The following is a 16,878-nucleotide window of genomic DNA, read 5'->3' on the forward strand; positions in this document are numbered from 1 at the left end:
CAAAGAAAAAAAAGACAATGTCTGCAAAAATATTGTCACAATTTACAGTATCCATTCAGCTTTACTTACCTCATTATTATAAGAGTAGATGAAATTCTGGCTTTCTGGGGTAGCTGGATGACCCTCTCTTGCAAACATTTCTTTCTGCTCATTCTGTACCCAGAGTTCCAAGCCTCTTGCAGGTTGTGGTTTAATGAAAGGAATCAAGGAGTGAGTGTCAGGGAAGGACACTTCAGCACTAGGACGTCTGGGAGCTTCCTTTGTCTCCAGCAAAGGGCCTACAGTACACCTTTCCACGCTGGGAGACTCCTCAATTTCACTGACTTCAAAAGATCCTATCCTGCTATTTATAGACACGTATTTGGCAGGGTTGCTGTGTTCTACTACTTTCCGGGATGATCGGATGACTTTGCTTTGATTACTGTAAAACAGGGCCACCCACATATGAAGTAAAAGCTTCACTTCTTCCAAGTTATCAGGTAAATCAGTGTTCCAGGGCCTGAGGTTTTAAAGAACACACAAAATCAATGAAAACGGTTATTTTAGTTAATTATCCATAAGCAAGTGCCTTCATTATTAAACTTAGTTTTTGTGTTCATTTTTATTTTAAAAAAATCACACAAGCATGAAACAATAAGATAAAAATGAAGTTGATTTAACAAATAATTACACTGAATCTAATCTACGCATTTTACAGAGACAGAGAAAGAAACGGAAACTGGTAGAACCATGATTGGAATGTAGGTCTCCTAACTCCTAGTCTGGGATTTTTCTTTGGTAACGTGCAAACTCTCCTGGAAACAATATACCTAGTACAAATCTTCAGCCAACTGCACAAATCTTCATCTCTTTGTTTCTGCTAAGTCTGGCTGACTCATTTCTATTTTTGTGTCTCTCTTCTAATAGGTGGAAAAGTCTGAAGGTTAACATATCTCTGTGGGCAATTCAGTAGAACTATATTATTTTCAGATTACAGTTCTTGAAAATCTCCTGAAACCAAAAGGGGAGGTACAAAACATTTCTGGCCATCTACCAAGCAAAAGGATAGCAGAGCTGGAGTGGGATGAGTTAGAGGGGTTACAGAGTTACCCTTCAGTTAAACAGGATTAAGACTAAGGAAATGACCCTCACGAGTAGATAGATGGGAACGCAAGTATATGCTCTTACGAGTGTGAGCTCATAACTGGATCAGGGAAAGAAGCCTGACACAATTCAGTCCCTCACATGTGAAACATTCCACTAACAGGTAGCTCAGTGTCATTTCATATACCTAATACTTCCGGCTAATAGTAATGGTTACCATTTATTGGTATGCACCCCTGTGCAAAACCCTTATGTACGTAACAACCTTAACATATAGCTAGTACTAAACCCACATTTTAAAGTGTGCAGTGCTCCACTGGCATCACCTGGAAATGTAGACTCTCAGGCCCAATCCCAAACAGACTGAGTCAGAATCTGCAGTCAGTGAGGTCTCTGGATGAGTAGTGTACACAATAAAGATGGAGGAGCACTGTCCTGAAGCACAGGGAATGGGATCACAGAAGCCAGTTAAGTGGGAGAACCCAGATCAAAAGCACACTCCAAAACCCGCGCTTTCTGCCACTCTGCTGGGTAAGGAGGACTTCCACAAGCTAGAAGTAATTCTTTAGATGTTTCTTCTGGAATTCAGTCTGGAAAGCATTATTTCTATATCTCACTATTTTAAATAATGATCCCATTTAAATATTATAATTCAGAGGCTGCAAAGGCTTATTAGAGAGGAACATCTCAAAATGGAAAGCCATTCAGGAGGCTAAAATTGTCTTGCAAAAGTTCTCCCTGTGATCACTGCTAGACAGTGGGAAAACCAGCCTCAGTTTTCACTGTCAGTAAACACAATTGAATTATTAGCCAGTCACTGGATTTACAAACAATACTGCTCTCTCCTTCTCCAAAGTTAGGCACAAGCCTCCTTGCACACTCCACTTATCTCAATAGGAAATTTACCCATTTGCATCAAGTGCCACTCCTACTCACCCATGTAATGCTCTTAGGACAGTTTTCTCCAGTGGGTTGTTGGTGTATTTGCTGTCTAAGCTGAATACATAGTTTGTCTCACATTTGAAAGTAACCTTAAAAGAGCCGTCACAGCTGAACACAGTATGAGAACAGTAAGCGTTTCTCAGGTTGGAGGACAGCAACCTGCTCTTACGCCTGAGTAGCGGGACCTCAGAAAGCTTCTGCAAAGGGGAGGTGTTCTGCTGATGCCGAAATGGCATTACTTTTCCCACTGGGGTTCCTGCTTCTGGGCCTTTTGTGCCATTCTTGGCAAAGGCAGGGCCTGGTACCCCTCTCTGCTGTAGAAGCTTCTTTGAATGTTCTGCAAGGAGCAGCGCATACGAATGCTCCACAGCAACAAAAGAGCTCTGGCTTGCACCGCAGGTCTCTAGTGTTTCCTCAGGAAGTGCCGCCTGGGATTGTACAGGGGCCTCGCTACCAGGAGCCAAGCTCTCTTCCTCTTGGCTGACAGCGAAGTTTGATGTTGGATTACTCTTCTCAGAGGAGGGCTCGGGTAACAGTTCACTTTTTTGACTTTTAACTCCTCTATGATATTCATGGTCAGATGCACTGCTCAGAGAATGTTCTTGAGAAAGTAAAACATCGTTTTGTGGCAGTTCAGAGGAGTGGGGAAGGTTTCTGGGCTCAGGTGATGGAGCGGTAGAGGAAGCAGCGCTTAATGCTAGGTCAGCTAACAGATTTAAGGCCTGGGAGTCACAGTTGGCAATGGAGTTCTCAGCTGGGTCTTTCTGAGCCACCGTGATATTTTCCGGTTGAACTGTATTTATGTTAACATCTTCTTGCCCATCTGATGCAATTTCTGATTGAAGCTGTGAAGTGGTTTCTTCTTGGGCTTCCACATAAAAGAAAAACAGACACCATTTGATTTCCATGTAATTAATTCTTTTCCATATTACGATGGTTTAGTGAAAATCAATGATTAAGTCAATATAGTCAAGAAAAACCTCTTGATATTGCATATAGACTGTACATCAAAATTTTCCTATCAGACTGAAGTCTCTTCCAGCTCTCAGATCTATTATAATGTATTTACCGGAGGAAAAGTCCTAAGGAATATGTATATTAATTTAATAAGAAATCACCCTTCAAAAATGCATGTACTGAATACACACAAGACATCCTGCTCAGCTAAAGGAATATACAAAGAGCAGAAAATAAAAACAAAAAAAAAGAAAATAAGAGCCCTGCCCTCATAAAGCTTACAATCTAGGGCAAATACAAGAATTTCTGTTCGAACTGTATATTACAGTATGTTAACATACTTTCTTAGAAATCATGTCCCTTAAGTGATTAATCACCTAAGTTCAAAATAGAGATGATTTTGACAATATTGATGTTTAATTATAACATGTAATGATACGAATGAAAAATAAGATAGTTATACAAGTATTCAGAATCGCTAATTGAGTTCGTCACCATTTAAAACTTTCTTTCTGCACTGAAAATATTTCCTCTATCTGCAAGATAGCAAATCTCCTTGTCTACTGACAATTCTCCTCTCTGCAGATAATCCAGTCTATCCATTTGCCTTTAATCAGAAAAATGGCATTCTCAAGTGGTTTACTTGCATTCTCAGGACATAAATTCTTAAAAGTGGTTATGATGAAGGACAAAGTTCACCATACTAGGCAACCATTCCTTATAGCAAGTGGCTGGTGGACAGAAAAGCCAACTGTGCTCCCCTTAGTAATTAATAGTAGCAAGTCTGGAGTAAATTATCAACCTGCCTATAAAGCCAATGACTGATCCATTTAAAAAGAAGAAGAAAACTTTGGCCTAAGAGTTCATCAAACAGAATGAGAAAGGTGTGTGCATATGGTGGGGCAAGTAAAATTAAATTAATCAGCCACTGTCCAGTTTTTATTTAAAGCAGCAAAACCCAAGGGGGCTTGGTGAAACGCAGTGACCCAAACTGACCCAAAGCAGAGTCATCTCAGCCCCATGGGTGTATTGGAAACATGAAATTCATTTTATGATCTATATGTTTATTGACACTACTTTCATTTTACCTCTGTGAAGATTATGGCTCTTACAGAATATCACCTATAAATAAAGTTCATACAAATAATACTGTATTGAAGTCAAGAAAACGGGTTCAGTTTTAATGTGTAGTCTCAGATAAATCATTTAATTACTACCTTGTTTAATTGTTCTCAATCAATTAAAAATACAATACCAGTAATCTGTGTCTTTTAAGACATACAGGTAAGATAATGCCAAATTATAAAAAAATATATATATATAAGTTCCATGAATAAGAACTATATTGAGAACTATAGAAAGGACAGGAAACCATTAATTTCAGTTTTAACAAAATGAGCCTTCTTAAACTCTAATATTTCAAGTATAAGAAATGAAACAGGTTAATATAGATGATTAAGAAATAAAAGAAAAATTAAGAGATTAAATAATCTCTTTAAAAGGTGGTAAACAATGTAAACCTAGTCCATCAGATCATGTGTTCTGGAGAGTGTTCTTTATTCAATAAGGTTTTAATTTAGTGTTAAAAACAAAAAAGGTGGTAGGTAATCTAACATTTTAACTTGGAACACGGCTGCACTATATGGACAGACATTTGCAATACAAAGAAGCCTACTTTTGAATACACATTTTGAAAACTCTTCATTTTCTGGGCTCATTTTTCTGCCAATACCCAACTGCACAACTCCTTCCCATTAATCAATTAGTCTCCATGTGAGAGCCAACTGAATACAAAGAATTCAAATAACAAGGCTAAGAATACAGGCATTCTATGCTCATAACGCTTATAAACTAATTGGAAAAGACAGGACCAAGACACATCAAATGATTGGAAAATAGTATGACTTTAATTCTAGAATGTTCTCAAAAACCCAAAAGGAAATGAGAGAAAAGAGAGATCAGAGAAGATCAGAGCAGAAGGAAATGTCTCACTGCGGAGGTGCCTTAGCTGCGCAGGATCTGGACGAAGAGGGGAGGGCACAGGACTAAAACGAGGTGTGATGCAAGTGGGGCGCACTGCGTGCCTGGCAAGGAAGGGCCCCGTTAGGCAAGAGCAGGAGAGAAATATGGACACGTGGGGTGAGACCACATTATGAATTGCCTTGAGAGACAAGCAAGAGAGTTTACATTTGGTGTGGATGCCAAAACTGTGACACTGGGTTTTAGAATGACACGATGAGCTTTTGAAATTTTTTCAGTCATAAAACAATATTAAAGAAAATCAGAAAAACACCAAGTTCACCCCAACAAAACCATAGCTTCTTTCTCTGAATTTCCACTAAATGTAAGATTTAAAAAAAAAAATCTGAAAATAGATGAGGGAGCTTAGACAGAAAACAGAGAGAACTATAAAGGTATGAGGAAATGAAGCTTTTGTTAAAACAAATTTAAAAAAACATACATACAACACATGAGGACTCAATACCAGAGATAAAGTAAAATGCATAGATTTTGCAGACTGAAAGAATTACACTATACACAGAAAGAGGAAATTTAAGAAGGGAGATGGAGCTGGGAGAAAAGTTAAGTGTTTCTGAAAAGTTTCAGAAGTAAAGTCTGTAGTGACGATGGACTGCAAGCAAAGAGGATGTGTCTAGCAGCTGGAAATGTAGAACTAGTCAGTTGTTTGTTCTCATAACTAGACTTCATTACTTAAGCAAAATTAGGAAAGTAAAACTGCTTTTAAAGTTAATTGAATGCCTTTTAAAACCAAATAGAAGATTCTGAATTACTATTTTGAACAATCTCTTTACAGTTGCCTCTGGATAAATAAACTTAATCTTACTTTTTATAACTGATCATGGTCCTGAAAAATACTGCCAGATAATGCTACTTGCTTGTGCATTTAGACATAAAAGAGGCTATTTATAACCTTTGCAGACAGTTCATGCTCAGGTTTTACACAAACTAAAAAGTAAGTCTATTTTTTGATATTTGAAGCTGTATCTGTACTTTCCTAATTTATTTACAGTAGGAAACCAAGTTACTTTGTCCTGTTAGTGTCGAAACTAAAGAATACAGCAAGAATTGTTGATAGATTTTAACTGTTCTTGTTATTTCCACACACTATTTTGTAATCTTTATTTTCTGGATTGTGGTGTTAAAATTTACAGGAAGAGTATTTCTTACCAGATTGTGGCTGCTTTCTGATTCTGGGATTCTTATTGCCTTTCACTACATGTACCCTCGGTTTTTGTGGTGACTTCTTCCCAGGTGGCTTAGCCCTTGGAACAGTTTTGACGGGAGATCTCTTTTGTTTCCTTGCCCTTTTAGCACTCGTGGCAACTGGAACATCTTTAGAAATAGGAACGTCTTGGTTTTTCCTATCCAATTTGGTTGTCTGTACAAACTGTGCAGTCAGCACTTCAGCACCTTATGTAGAAAAGACACCGTTTTTTAAGGGCTTTGAGGCTCAGATATTAGCATAGCTTTTCATCAATTTTTTTTTTTGTAGGGGGTAACTTTAGTAATGAAGAATAAAATGTAAAATTTGGGGTATTTCATTAAAAGATTTTTTTTTTTTTTTACAAAGCAAGAGTTAAAAGTTCTCATATAAATACACAATTACGAACTTGCTAAGTGTTGGTCTATATCCTACCAGGTGAAGGAGAAAAATATCAGAGTAAAAACTTTATAAAAACAAGGTATGACTTAATTTTTTAAAAAAGTCTCCATAATCTTCCCTGACTGATGTGGCAGGCCAGGCTGAATGTGCCAGTCCCCAGCCCTGGGAGGCGGATAATTCAATACACACAGGCAGCTCAGTCCTGTAGGCTGGTGTGTTTAAGCGGTAATCACACGGCGGAGAAGAGATTATCTATTCACAAAGAGCCATCTTACGATATTTCACTTTACTACCCCTAAACATCAAAGTCTTAGTATCATCCAAAGAATCATCTTTTAAGATAAGAAAGAAAAAAGTACACTGGACAGTCTTTACCTGATTTAATTTCCTACCAATCTATTATAATTGCTGATCTATAAAATGCTCAGCTTTGCTTCTCACATGAAAGGAAGGAAATAGCAAAAGATGGAGGTACGTGAGGGAAACACGTACTGACTACCTGCTTATGTAACACAACAGAAAGTGTTTCAATGTTTTGAGAGTTTAGAAAAATATTAATAAAATACTAATACTAATAAGCATTGAAAATACTTAAAAAACTTTTTTCCCCATTGACTTTGTAGAATTTCAGCTATTCCCACTAAAAACTTTAGCCCCAAAAGTATCACAGAATAATCACACATGTGAATGTTGGCAAATATTTTAAAATTATATTATACAGAAAACTATTTCTGAGAACAGGAAACATGATACTGAACAGTTTAAGAAATTTTGATGACTGTTAGTGAAATGTAGAAAAGAGACCAATTTCATTTCATTCTTTTGGGGGTTAGAGAAAGAAGTGGTTTAAGAAGAGCTTTAGAATCTCTTAATGTACATTTCCCTGGGTATAATTATTTTCCTCCTTCCTAAACTATTACAGGTAAAGCAGCATATTGATTTCTTCAAGGAATAAGACTTCTCATTCCAGTAGTTAACATTTTCTAAAATTTTTAGCATGAAGAAAGGAAATAAGCAAATTAAGACTATAAATCAAGCAGGAAAACAGTTAAGAGACTAAATTGAGAAAATAAAAAGATGAGATGACCAAGACCTAGGGGAAGTCTTTAGCATCTGCACCTGCAGGAAGGGAAGCTCTCTCACAACCAAGGTGGTGGGAGGAAATACAGAACCAAGAGACACCAGGGAGTCCAGCAGCAAGGACTCTCCTGCCAGCTGTATCACACCGTGCCATGTTTCTTAAGCTGCATGCCATAAGCCACTGGTGACTGTAAAATAATGGGTCTCAACCAGAATTCTTTCTTAAAAGAATGAAACAGAATAGAATAGAAAATATCAGATTGTATTACACACAGGGTAAATGTTTCTAGAAATTTTTGTTTTAGTCATGTATGAATTTGTGTGTACTAGACTATAATATAAACATTTCTTATAGTGGATGAAATTAAAATATTTGAGAAACAGTGACAACATATATGTTGAATCACATATAATTTATTCAGTATCTTAAAGTAAACTGGTACACACAGAGCAGAAACTCAATCTGGTTGGCCTGAAATTTATTTGTAAATAGCTGTATAGTTTGATTCACTGCCTTCTATTGCCATTCTTTCTACCACGCTCCTAAACACACACACACACACACACACACACACAATTTCTCAAACTGTTTAACAGGCCAGGAATAACTATTTGTTGAACCACAGGATAAAACCTTAATCATCTAGAATCAAAGTACAATGGACAGGATTGGCAAACCTTTTTTGTGTAGGGCCAGACAATACATAGATTCAGTGTTGAAGGTTGTATGTTCCCCATCACAAGCACTCACCTCTGCCTGCAGAGTGTGAAGTACCCGGAGACAACAGGTAAGTGCTTCAGGGGCCCTGTGGGCACAGTTTGCTGACCCCTGCTCTATGGGATCACATAGCATATAGTTCCCTACTTTTCAACAAAACACACTACTCATAATCTGAGATGACTCTAAGCCAAAATCGCGTTGTTCATTGTTCTGTGCATTTATTTGACTACACGCTAAATGACTCTAGACTCATTCAATTTTCAGGGGGCAACAAAACCACATGGCAGTGTTTCAATACGTATGTCCCCAGGCCACTGGACGTTCTGTTTCAATAGGTCTACAGCAGAATTCAGGTGACCATTTTTAAAACTCTGACACACATAAATGATTAGAAATTCTGTCGCAGATTGTTTTAGTTTAGGAGGCGCCAGGCATTTCGCTCCCCCCCCCCATACATGTTCAGACTAGCAGGTTATCAGTTTTTGCTGCTGTTGGTATGCCTGATTTTATATTTTATTTTTTATATTTTATTTGTCTGAGTATAGCTCAGAAACTGGATAACCATCTTTCTAGTATGGTACATAAATAACGGACAGTTTGAGCAACTATAAAGTGAAATACAAGCTTTTGGTGGGTGGGCTTTTGCGATATCTTACCGTTTTTCCCGTTTCATGATTTTAATCTGTTATCAACGTCAGTACTTCTCAAACTTACGCACACAGACAAATCACTTGAAGAGAAATGTTAACAAACATCTAACTGATACTGCCAAGCTGCCATACACAATAATCAGACAGGAACAGTGTTAGAATACTTATCACTAACTCCTCATTTAATAATTTACATGAATCATGCTTACCTCTTTTTTTTTGTGGAAATTGTCCTTTAACTAATTTGAGGGTGGCCTGAGAGGCTGACCCCTTGTCTGCTCCAGCAGGAGTTCTTTTGGGGAAGGGACGGCACAAGTTCACCCTTTTACTCGGCACCACAGGCGGCATGCTCGCCTTTCTCTTCGGTTGAACTCTCACATTTGATACTGGATTTAATGGAATCGCAGTTCTCTTCCTTGCTCTAAACATTTCTTCAGAATTCTTTTCTGCTTCAGTTTCTTTTCTTACTTCTGCCTCTGAGTCAAGAAATTCAGGATCTGGAGTCATAACTAAGGAAAATCCAGCATCACAAATTCCATCTGAAATACAAGGAGACTGCGGATGCTCTGCCAATAAATCTAATGCAGTAGAGACTTCCAAAATGTACCCACTAGGGTCTGAAAAATAAGACTTCAACTGAGTTAAAGATTGTACAGGGCACTTTTCAGCTGGAGGAATCAAGTCAAAATCACTGGACAGTTTGGCGAAGAATGCAGTCTCTTTCATTTCACCCCGAGAAGCAGCAGTCAATGACGGACTTCTATTTACCTTGCTCAATTCTTGGAAACTACGCTTTACTAACGTGTTTGGAGCGATTCCTTCTTCAGTAAATGATTTCTTTGCTTCTAGCAGGGCACAATTAAGGGCAGGTAAAACAGGTATCACCTTCAATGAGATGTCATCTTCAACAGTCAAGTCTTTCAGCCCTAAAATATATATACACATGTTAAAAACCTGAAATTTTGGGGTGTTGTTTTATTTTACAAAAACGTAGAAAAAAATGCTTTAGATTACAAAATTATTGGATGATTAATTATGATACAGTATTCAAAATGAAAATCTAAAAGGAAATTAACAGAAGACTTATAGGTACATTTAATGAATATATATATAAAATCCAATCACACATTGTGGTGGGGACAGAGAGAGAACTGAAAAAGAATCATTCAAATGCAATCACTAGGTAGAACGAAGAAGGTAGACCTGCCTCCAGTTCCATCTCATCTGACCAGGAGCTCAGCATGAGCTCAATGCACCATCAGAGCAATAGCACTGGCTTTTAGAGTTGGCAGATTTGCTTTTCTACTTTTTGCTTTTAAAATGTCTTATTTTATTTCTACCTTATATAAGTTACTTCAAATTCTTTTAAGAAGTTACAGTGCAAACCAACTGAACTGAAAAAATAAAACCCCTAAGTAACCAACAAACCTCATGGTAATTATTGGTGTTAATTTCATCACATTCTCTATCAAATGAAATTTTAAAAAATATTAAGTAACTAGATTTCTGGTCAAGATGGCAGAGTAGGTAAACGCTGGTGCTTTCATCCTCCCATAACCATATATCAAAAGTACAAGTAAACTACAGAACCATCATAGAAAATCACCTGTAGTCTAGCTGAACAGAAGTCCAACAGCTAAGGACATACAGAAGAAGCCACCTCAAGACCGGGAGGAGGAGTGGAGATATGGAAAAGGCTGGTGGTTAAAAAGTGGGAGGAATATCTCGGCTGCAGAGGGCGCCCCCAGAGGAGGAACAGGCTCCCCAGTCCAGGGTTTCAGTGCTGGGAAAAGGGGTCCCCATAACTTCTAGCTGTGAAAACCAGCAGAGACTGTGGCTGAGTGAGACAAGAGCAGCTAGAATCCCAGGGATTCCTATTAAAGGGCCAGTGCACAACCTTACTCACTGATGGACACTTGCTCTGAGCTCCACAGCTGGGGCAGAAGTTTGAAAGGCACCAGAGACATACAGGGAGGAGCGGAATTGTCTGGCTTCCAGGCATGGGCTGGAGGGGCCTCTTCTACCAAAGAGAAGTGCTGGCAGAAGCCACTGTTCTTTTGTTGAGCCCTCCCTCTGCCAGTGTGCAGACACAGGCGGCCGCCACATGTGAGTTTCCATCAACATGGCTAACATTGTTAGCCCCGCCCTCGTGATTCCCTAAGACTCCACCCAACTTGCAGGTCCACCCAAGCTCCCTCCAGTGGCTTTTCCATACAAATGGCCTGTCTTGGCTTATGCTGCAGACTTTCCCAAAAATCTCTCAAAGGTTCACAAACTCCAAATAAGCAGCACTGGGCCTCAGTATGTCCCATACCTTTTGCTAAGCAGCCCCAAGCCTGGCATTGGCAGCACATGGCCTTGGTTCAAGGCTTGGCCTCTCCCAGGCAGGGCACAGGCTACAGATGAACTTGGCCTGTGGTGACACCCCCCCTAGGATGACACACCCAAAGGGAAGACTGGGCAGGCACCAGAGCCCAACTCCTCCACTGTAGTCATGGCCACTCCTCACAACCAATCAGCCTGAGGGTCAATCCCTCCCACTGACAGGCAAACAGCAACCAAGGCTCAACTACAACAGAAGGGCACACAAAACCCACACAAGGGACATATCTGGAGCACCCAGCTCAGGTGACCAGGGGGATTGCGCCACTGGGCCCTACAGGACACCTCTTACATAAGAAAACTTTGCTAAGATTGGGAGACATAGCAGCTCTACTTAATACGTACAAACACAGGGATGCAGCCAAAACAGGGAGACAAAGAAACATGTTCCAAATGAAAGAACAGAACAAAGTTCCAGAAAAAGAACTAAAAATGGAGACAAGCAATATACCAGGTGAAGAGTCTAAAACAATGGTTATAAGGATGTTAAATGATTTCAGTCAGAATTTCAACAGAGATAGGAAATATAAACATGGAGATTGAAAAACATAAAAAAAACCCAGTCAGAAATAAAGAATACAATAACAGACATAAAGAATATATTAGAGGGAATCAGCAGATTAGATGAAGCAGAGCATAGAACCAATAATTTGGAAGACAGGGTAGCAGAAAACACCCTATCAGACCAGCAAAAATAAAACACAACAAAACAAAAATCCACAAAATGAGGATAGTTTAAGGGGCCTCTGGGAACAACATCAAGTGTACCAATAACTATGTCATATGGATACCAGAAGGAGAAGAGAGCAACGAATTGAAAACCTATTTGAAGAAATAATGACTGAAAACTTCCCTAACCTGGCAAAAGAAATAGGCATACAAGTCCAGGAAGTGCAGAGAGTCTCAAACAAGATGAACCCAAAGAGGCCCACACCAAGACACATCATAATTAAAATGCCAATGTTAAAGACAAAGAGAGAATCTTAAAAGCAGCAAGAGAAAAGCAGTTGGTTACCTACAAGGGAGCTCCCTAAAGACTGTCAATTAATTTCTCAACAGAAACTTTGCAGGCCAGAAGGGATTGGCACAAAATATTCAAAGTAATGGAAAACAAGGACCTCCAAGGACAACCAAGATTACTCTACCAAACAGAGCTATCATTTAGAATCAAAAGACAGACAAAGAGCTCCCCAAACAAGAAAAAGCTAAAGGAGTTCATCACCACCAAACTATATTACTAGAAATGTTAAAGGGACTTCTTTAAGAAGAAGAAAAGATAAAAAATATGAATAAAATGACAATAACTACCTATCTATCAACAATTACTTTAAATTTAAATGGATTAAGTGTTCTAATCAAAAGACATAGGAGGGCTGAATGGATAAGTAAACAAGACCCTTACTTATGCTGCCTAGAAGAGATTCACTTCAGATCGAAAGACACACACAGATTTAAAGTAAAGGGATGGAAAAAGTTATTTCATGAAAATGGAAACCGAAAAAAAAGAAAAAGCTGGGGTAGCAATACTTATACCAGACAAAATAGACTTTAAAACAAAGGCTATAACAATTGACAAAGGACCTAATAATCCTACTTCTGGGTATTTATCCAAAGAAACCCAATACACTACTTCAAAGGGACATGTGCATCCATATGTTCACTGAAGCATTATTCAGAATAGCCAAGACACAGAGGCAAGCTGAGTGTCCATCAATGGATGAATGGATAAAGAATATATATATAATGGAATATTACTCAGCCATAAAAAAACATGTTGCCATCTGCAACAACATGGATGGGCCTAGAGGGTATTATGCTGAGTGGAGTACATCAGACAGACAAAGATAAGTGCCATATGATTTCACTTATATGTGGAATCTAATGAACAAAATAAATGAACATACAAAACAGAAACAAACTCACAGATACAGAGAACATTTTAAGGGTTGCCAGATGGGAAGAGGGTAGGGGAGATGAGTGAAAAAGGGAAAGGGATTAAGAAGTACAATGGCAGTTACAAAATGGTCATGAGGATGTACTGTATAGCACAAATAATATAGTCAATAATAATTGTAATAACTATGTATGGTGTCAGATGGGTACTAGCTTTATCAGAGTGATCACCTCGTAAATTGTTGTACACTCGAAACTAATACAATATTGTATGTCAATTGTAATTGAAAAATAAAAAACTAATTAAGTAACTAAACTGACTACTCTGTTTCACTTCCTCTCCCTAGCTCACTCTTTGACTAAAATATTAATTTTTCAGTAAATCAGTAACCTGAAGGGAAACAGTAAGAGGGGAGTAAACATCACTGAGAAATGGGTAATAAAATTCTAGAAAATTTAAGTGTTATCAGAAATAAAAAGCCACAGATAACAAAGACCTCTGGCGCCTATTAATCTGAAATATAAATTACACCATTTTTTAAAAAGTAAAAGTAACTGCAGAATTAAGAAAACACTAAGTTAGTCCTAGCTAAATACATTTGCACTCAAGCAGGTATTAGGAAATAGAATGACAAATATGAATAAACAGAAACATGTGACTAGACTTTAAAAATTCCTTTCTTTGTAGTTTATCACTTAAAAAGTAACAAGTGAAGAAAAATAAAATATAAAAAGGTTCTTATGCACTACTAACAGTTCACACTAAAGTAGTATTTTTCCACACAACTTCATTATTTCAAGAATTTGGAAAGGCAGAACCAAGAATGATTTGTGATAGACTTATAAAATCTATGTAAAAGAACTTTTTAAGTCTGCTAAACAAAGTATCACTCAATTTAAAACAAGTAACCATGGCTGTGACCCTCTGAACGACCACAAACAAAACATGTCTTATGAACCAGAGGAGGATATGAACACTGTAACACAACACTTCAATGTTTAGAAATTCTGTGCTGCTCAATATGAATGGTACGACCACCAATGTTTTTTATGTGAGTGGTAGTTTCCCTTTAAAAATAAGCACGAAGCCAAAGCTCCTACAGAAGAGGGAGGCAGTATGGGATAGGAGTTGGAAACTAGCTCGAGAGTCAGTTTGACCTTGGATAAATTTGCCTGTTTTCTCATTTTTGAAATGGTCATAATAAGAGTACTTATTTTAAGGACTGCTATATCAATTACTGTATACCTAGTACAATACCACACATAGTGAATGCTTGAAAAAGACAGTTTAAAAAAATAAAACATTATGTTGTTATAATTGGTAATGCTTTTCTTAGTCTAAAAAAGTGATGCCCAAGAAAGTGCAGTTCTCTACTTTGAGTAAACACAATTTTAAGAAATCAACTTTAAAAACATTTTTGTATTGGTTGTAGCTTTATAAATGCTATATACATTAAACACAGAGTATGATTATAAAACAATGAAGAAAATTTTCCTCATATGACAAAAAGAAATGATTCTTTATTTATTCAGCAAACATTATTTTTTATGTTCCTAGGATTGTGAGGCAGTGGGGATACAGTAGAATAAAGAGAAAAGGCAGGCATTAAATAATACACAAATAAATATTTAAATTCTATTGATGATAAGCTTAAGGGTCCTCACCGAGGTCGGTGTGGTTATGGGAATCAATAGTGATAATAAAACTACACATGACAAATATGAATGACTAGAGACTAGGTCAGTGCTTCTCTGATTTTAGTCATTATCCCCCTCAACCCAAGACTTTAGTTTGCTAACTGCCCTCTAAAATTTTAATACCACAGATATACTGTATTATCTATTTATCTACTGTACAAGTAAATTTTTTTTGTCCCAAGAGCCAATTCTTGGTCCTATCCTCATGCGATAAGGGGGAATGAGACAAGTAGTCCAAACAGAGAACTGCATCTGTGAAGTCCTTGAGTCCTACTAACTTAGTAGACACGATAAAAGTATCTCTTAGCTAGGGTGGGGAATTTTTTTGAGGTGAATTTTTACTTATTTTTAAAATTTATGTTTAATTATAGTTGACATACAATGTTATATTAGTTTCAGGTGTACAACATATGATTCAACATTTATATACCTTAAAAAGTGATCACCTAAGGGGGATCAAATATATGGTGATGGAAGGAGAACTGACTCTGGGTGGTGAACACACAATGGGATTTATAGATGATGTAATACAGAATTGTACACCTGAAATCTATGTAAATTTACTAACAATTGTCACCCCAATAAATTTAATTAAAAAAAAAGTGATCACCATAATTAGTTCAGTAACCATCTGTCACTGTATATAGTTATTACAGCACTATTCTCCCAACCATTGTTCAATTAACAAGTAAATTCAGTGTTGGACATGCTGAATTTGGGGAACATCTGAGACATCTTAAGTCAAGAAGTCAGTAGATAGCTGGTTATCTGGGTGTGAGGCGCAGTGGAAAGCCTCAGCCTGAAAAGGGACAAAGGATTAACCAGGGAGGTTAAAGGAAGAGTTATTTAAAAAAAGAATATAGTGACTAGGGTTGAGAGGCTAAGTAAGTTGAGGATGGAAAAATATGTGACAGATTTATGTGAACTGGTGAACTGGAGCCCTTACCTCTTGACAGGGATGAACGGACTAAATGTAACCCATGTAGACCCATTTGCTCATCTCCAAAACCTACACAGAATGAGAATCAGAAAAAAAGTTAGGTTGGTCTGATAAAACAAAAGTAAACATACTAAAAACAGTTTTTCAAAAAGGTTGTTCTTACTTGTTTCTGATATTAAGGCTGATGATGTAAGTAAAAGGAAAACGCCCCGATCTTCTAAGCATTTGATGAATGCCTTAAACATTAAAAAAAAAAAAAGATTGAATTATTCTCTCCTCCCTCTACCACACTACTATTTACTGAATGTTGAGCTCATGAAAAGTAAAAAAACAAAATAAATGAAAATCTTGAAATGTTAGTGTTTATAGGAATCAGGAAAATTTTGCTTCCAGTATCAGAAATTGCAAGCTCCTTAGTTAGCCCTCAAATAATCTTGGCCCTGTTAGGGCTAAATATAACTAGAACATTAAGGGTTAGTTTCAGGATAATGTTCAACTATATAATCAATCCATCAGAAAAGACTTTTTTCATTTTTTCATTGAGATGCTTTACATTTCATACTGCTCCCTAGGTAGTCAATCTACTACCATTTAGCCACTACAAATTCAGGGGAATGAGACCTATGATTAGCTCATGTTTACACACAACACATCACAGAACACTGGAACTGGAAAGACAGGAAGATTGTATCCAATTAAAGAATCTTTTCTATAGTATATCCTAAGAGATGGAAAATAATAGAAAAGAACATAATTAGGTCCCATGACAATAAGAACTGCCTATGAAAATAAATTCTTCCTTTCCTTTTCCTCCACCAGTCTTCAGTGGAATCTTGAACTCAAGAAATAAAAATCTTGAAATTCTAATATTTACAGTAAATTGGGAATTTTGTCCCCAGGTGAGGTG

The 16,878-nt window shown here is 37.4% G+C and overlaps 1 protein-coding gene across 6 annotated transcripts in view; it reads right to left on the bottom strand.

Moving 5' to 3' along the window:
- The window catches only part of TASOR2 (transcription activation suppressor family member 2), an 81,540-nt gene that overhangs the window by 17,075 nt on the left and 47,587 nt on the right, over positions 1–16,878 (bottom strand). For 5 of the 6 annotated variants that reach the window (XM_081044642.1, XM_081044638.1, XM_081044641.1 and 2 more), the window contains 6 exons: positions 16,135–16,207; positions 15,978–16,040; positions 9,268–9,984; positions 6,172–6,414; positions 2,020–2,893; positions 70–499 (listed from right to left, as the gene is read on the bottom strand). In XM_081044642.1, coding sequence (XP_080900768.1) covers positions 70–499; positions 2,020–2,893; positions 6,172–6,414; positions 9,268–9,984; positions 15,978–16,040; positions 16,135–16,207 — 2,400 coding nt within the window. The remainder of the gene's footprint in view (positions 1–69; positions 500–2,019; positions 2,894–6,171; positions 6,415–9,267; positions 9,985–15,977; positions 16,041–16,134; positions 16,208–16,878) is intronic. The other variant, XM_081044640.1, reaches the window with a different exon arrangement.

Source organism: Rhinolophus hipposideros (genome assembly GCF_964194185.1).
Source record: "Rhinolophus hipposideros genome assembly, chromosome: 1".
Lineage (NCBI taxonomy): Eukaryota > Metazoa > Chordata > Mammalia > Chiroptera > Rhinolophidae > Rhinolophus > Rhinolophus hipposideros.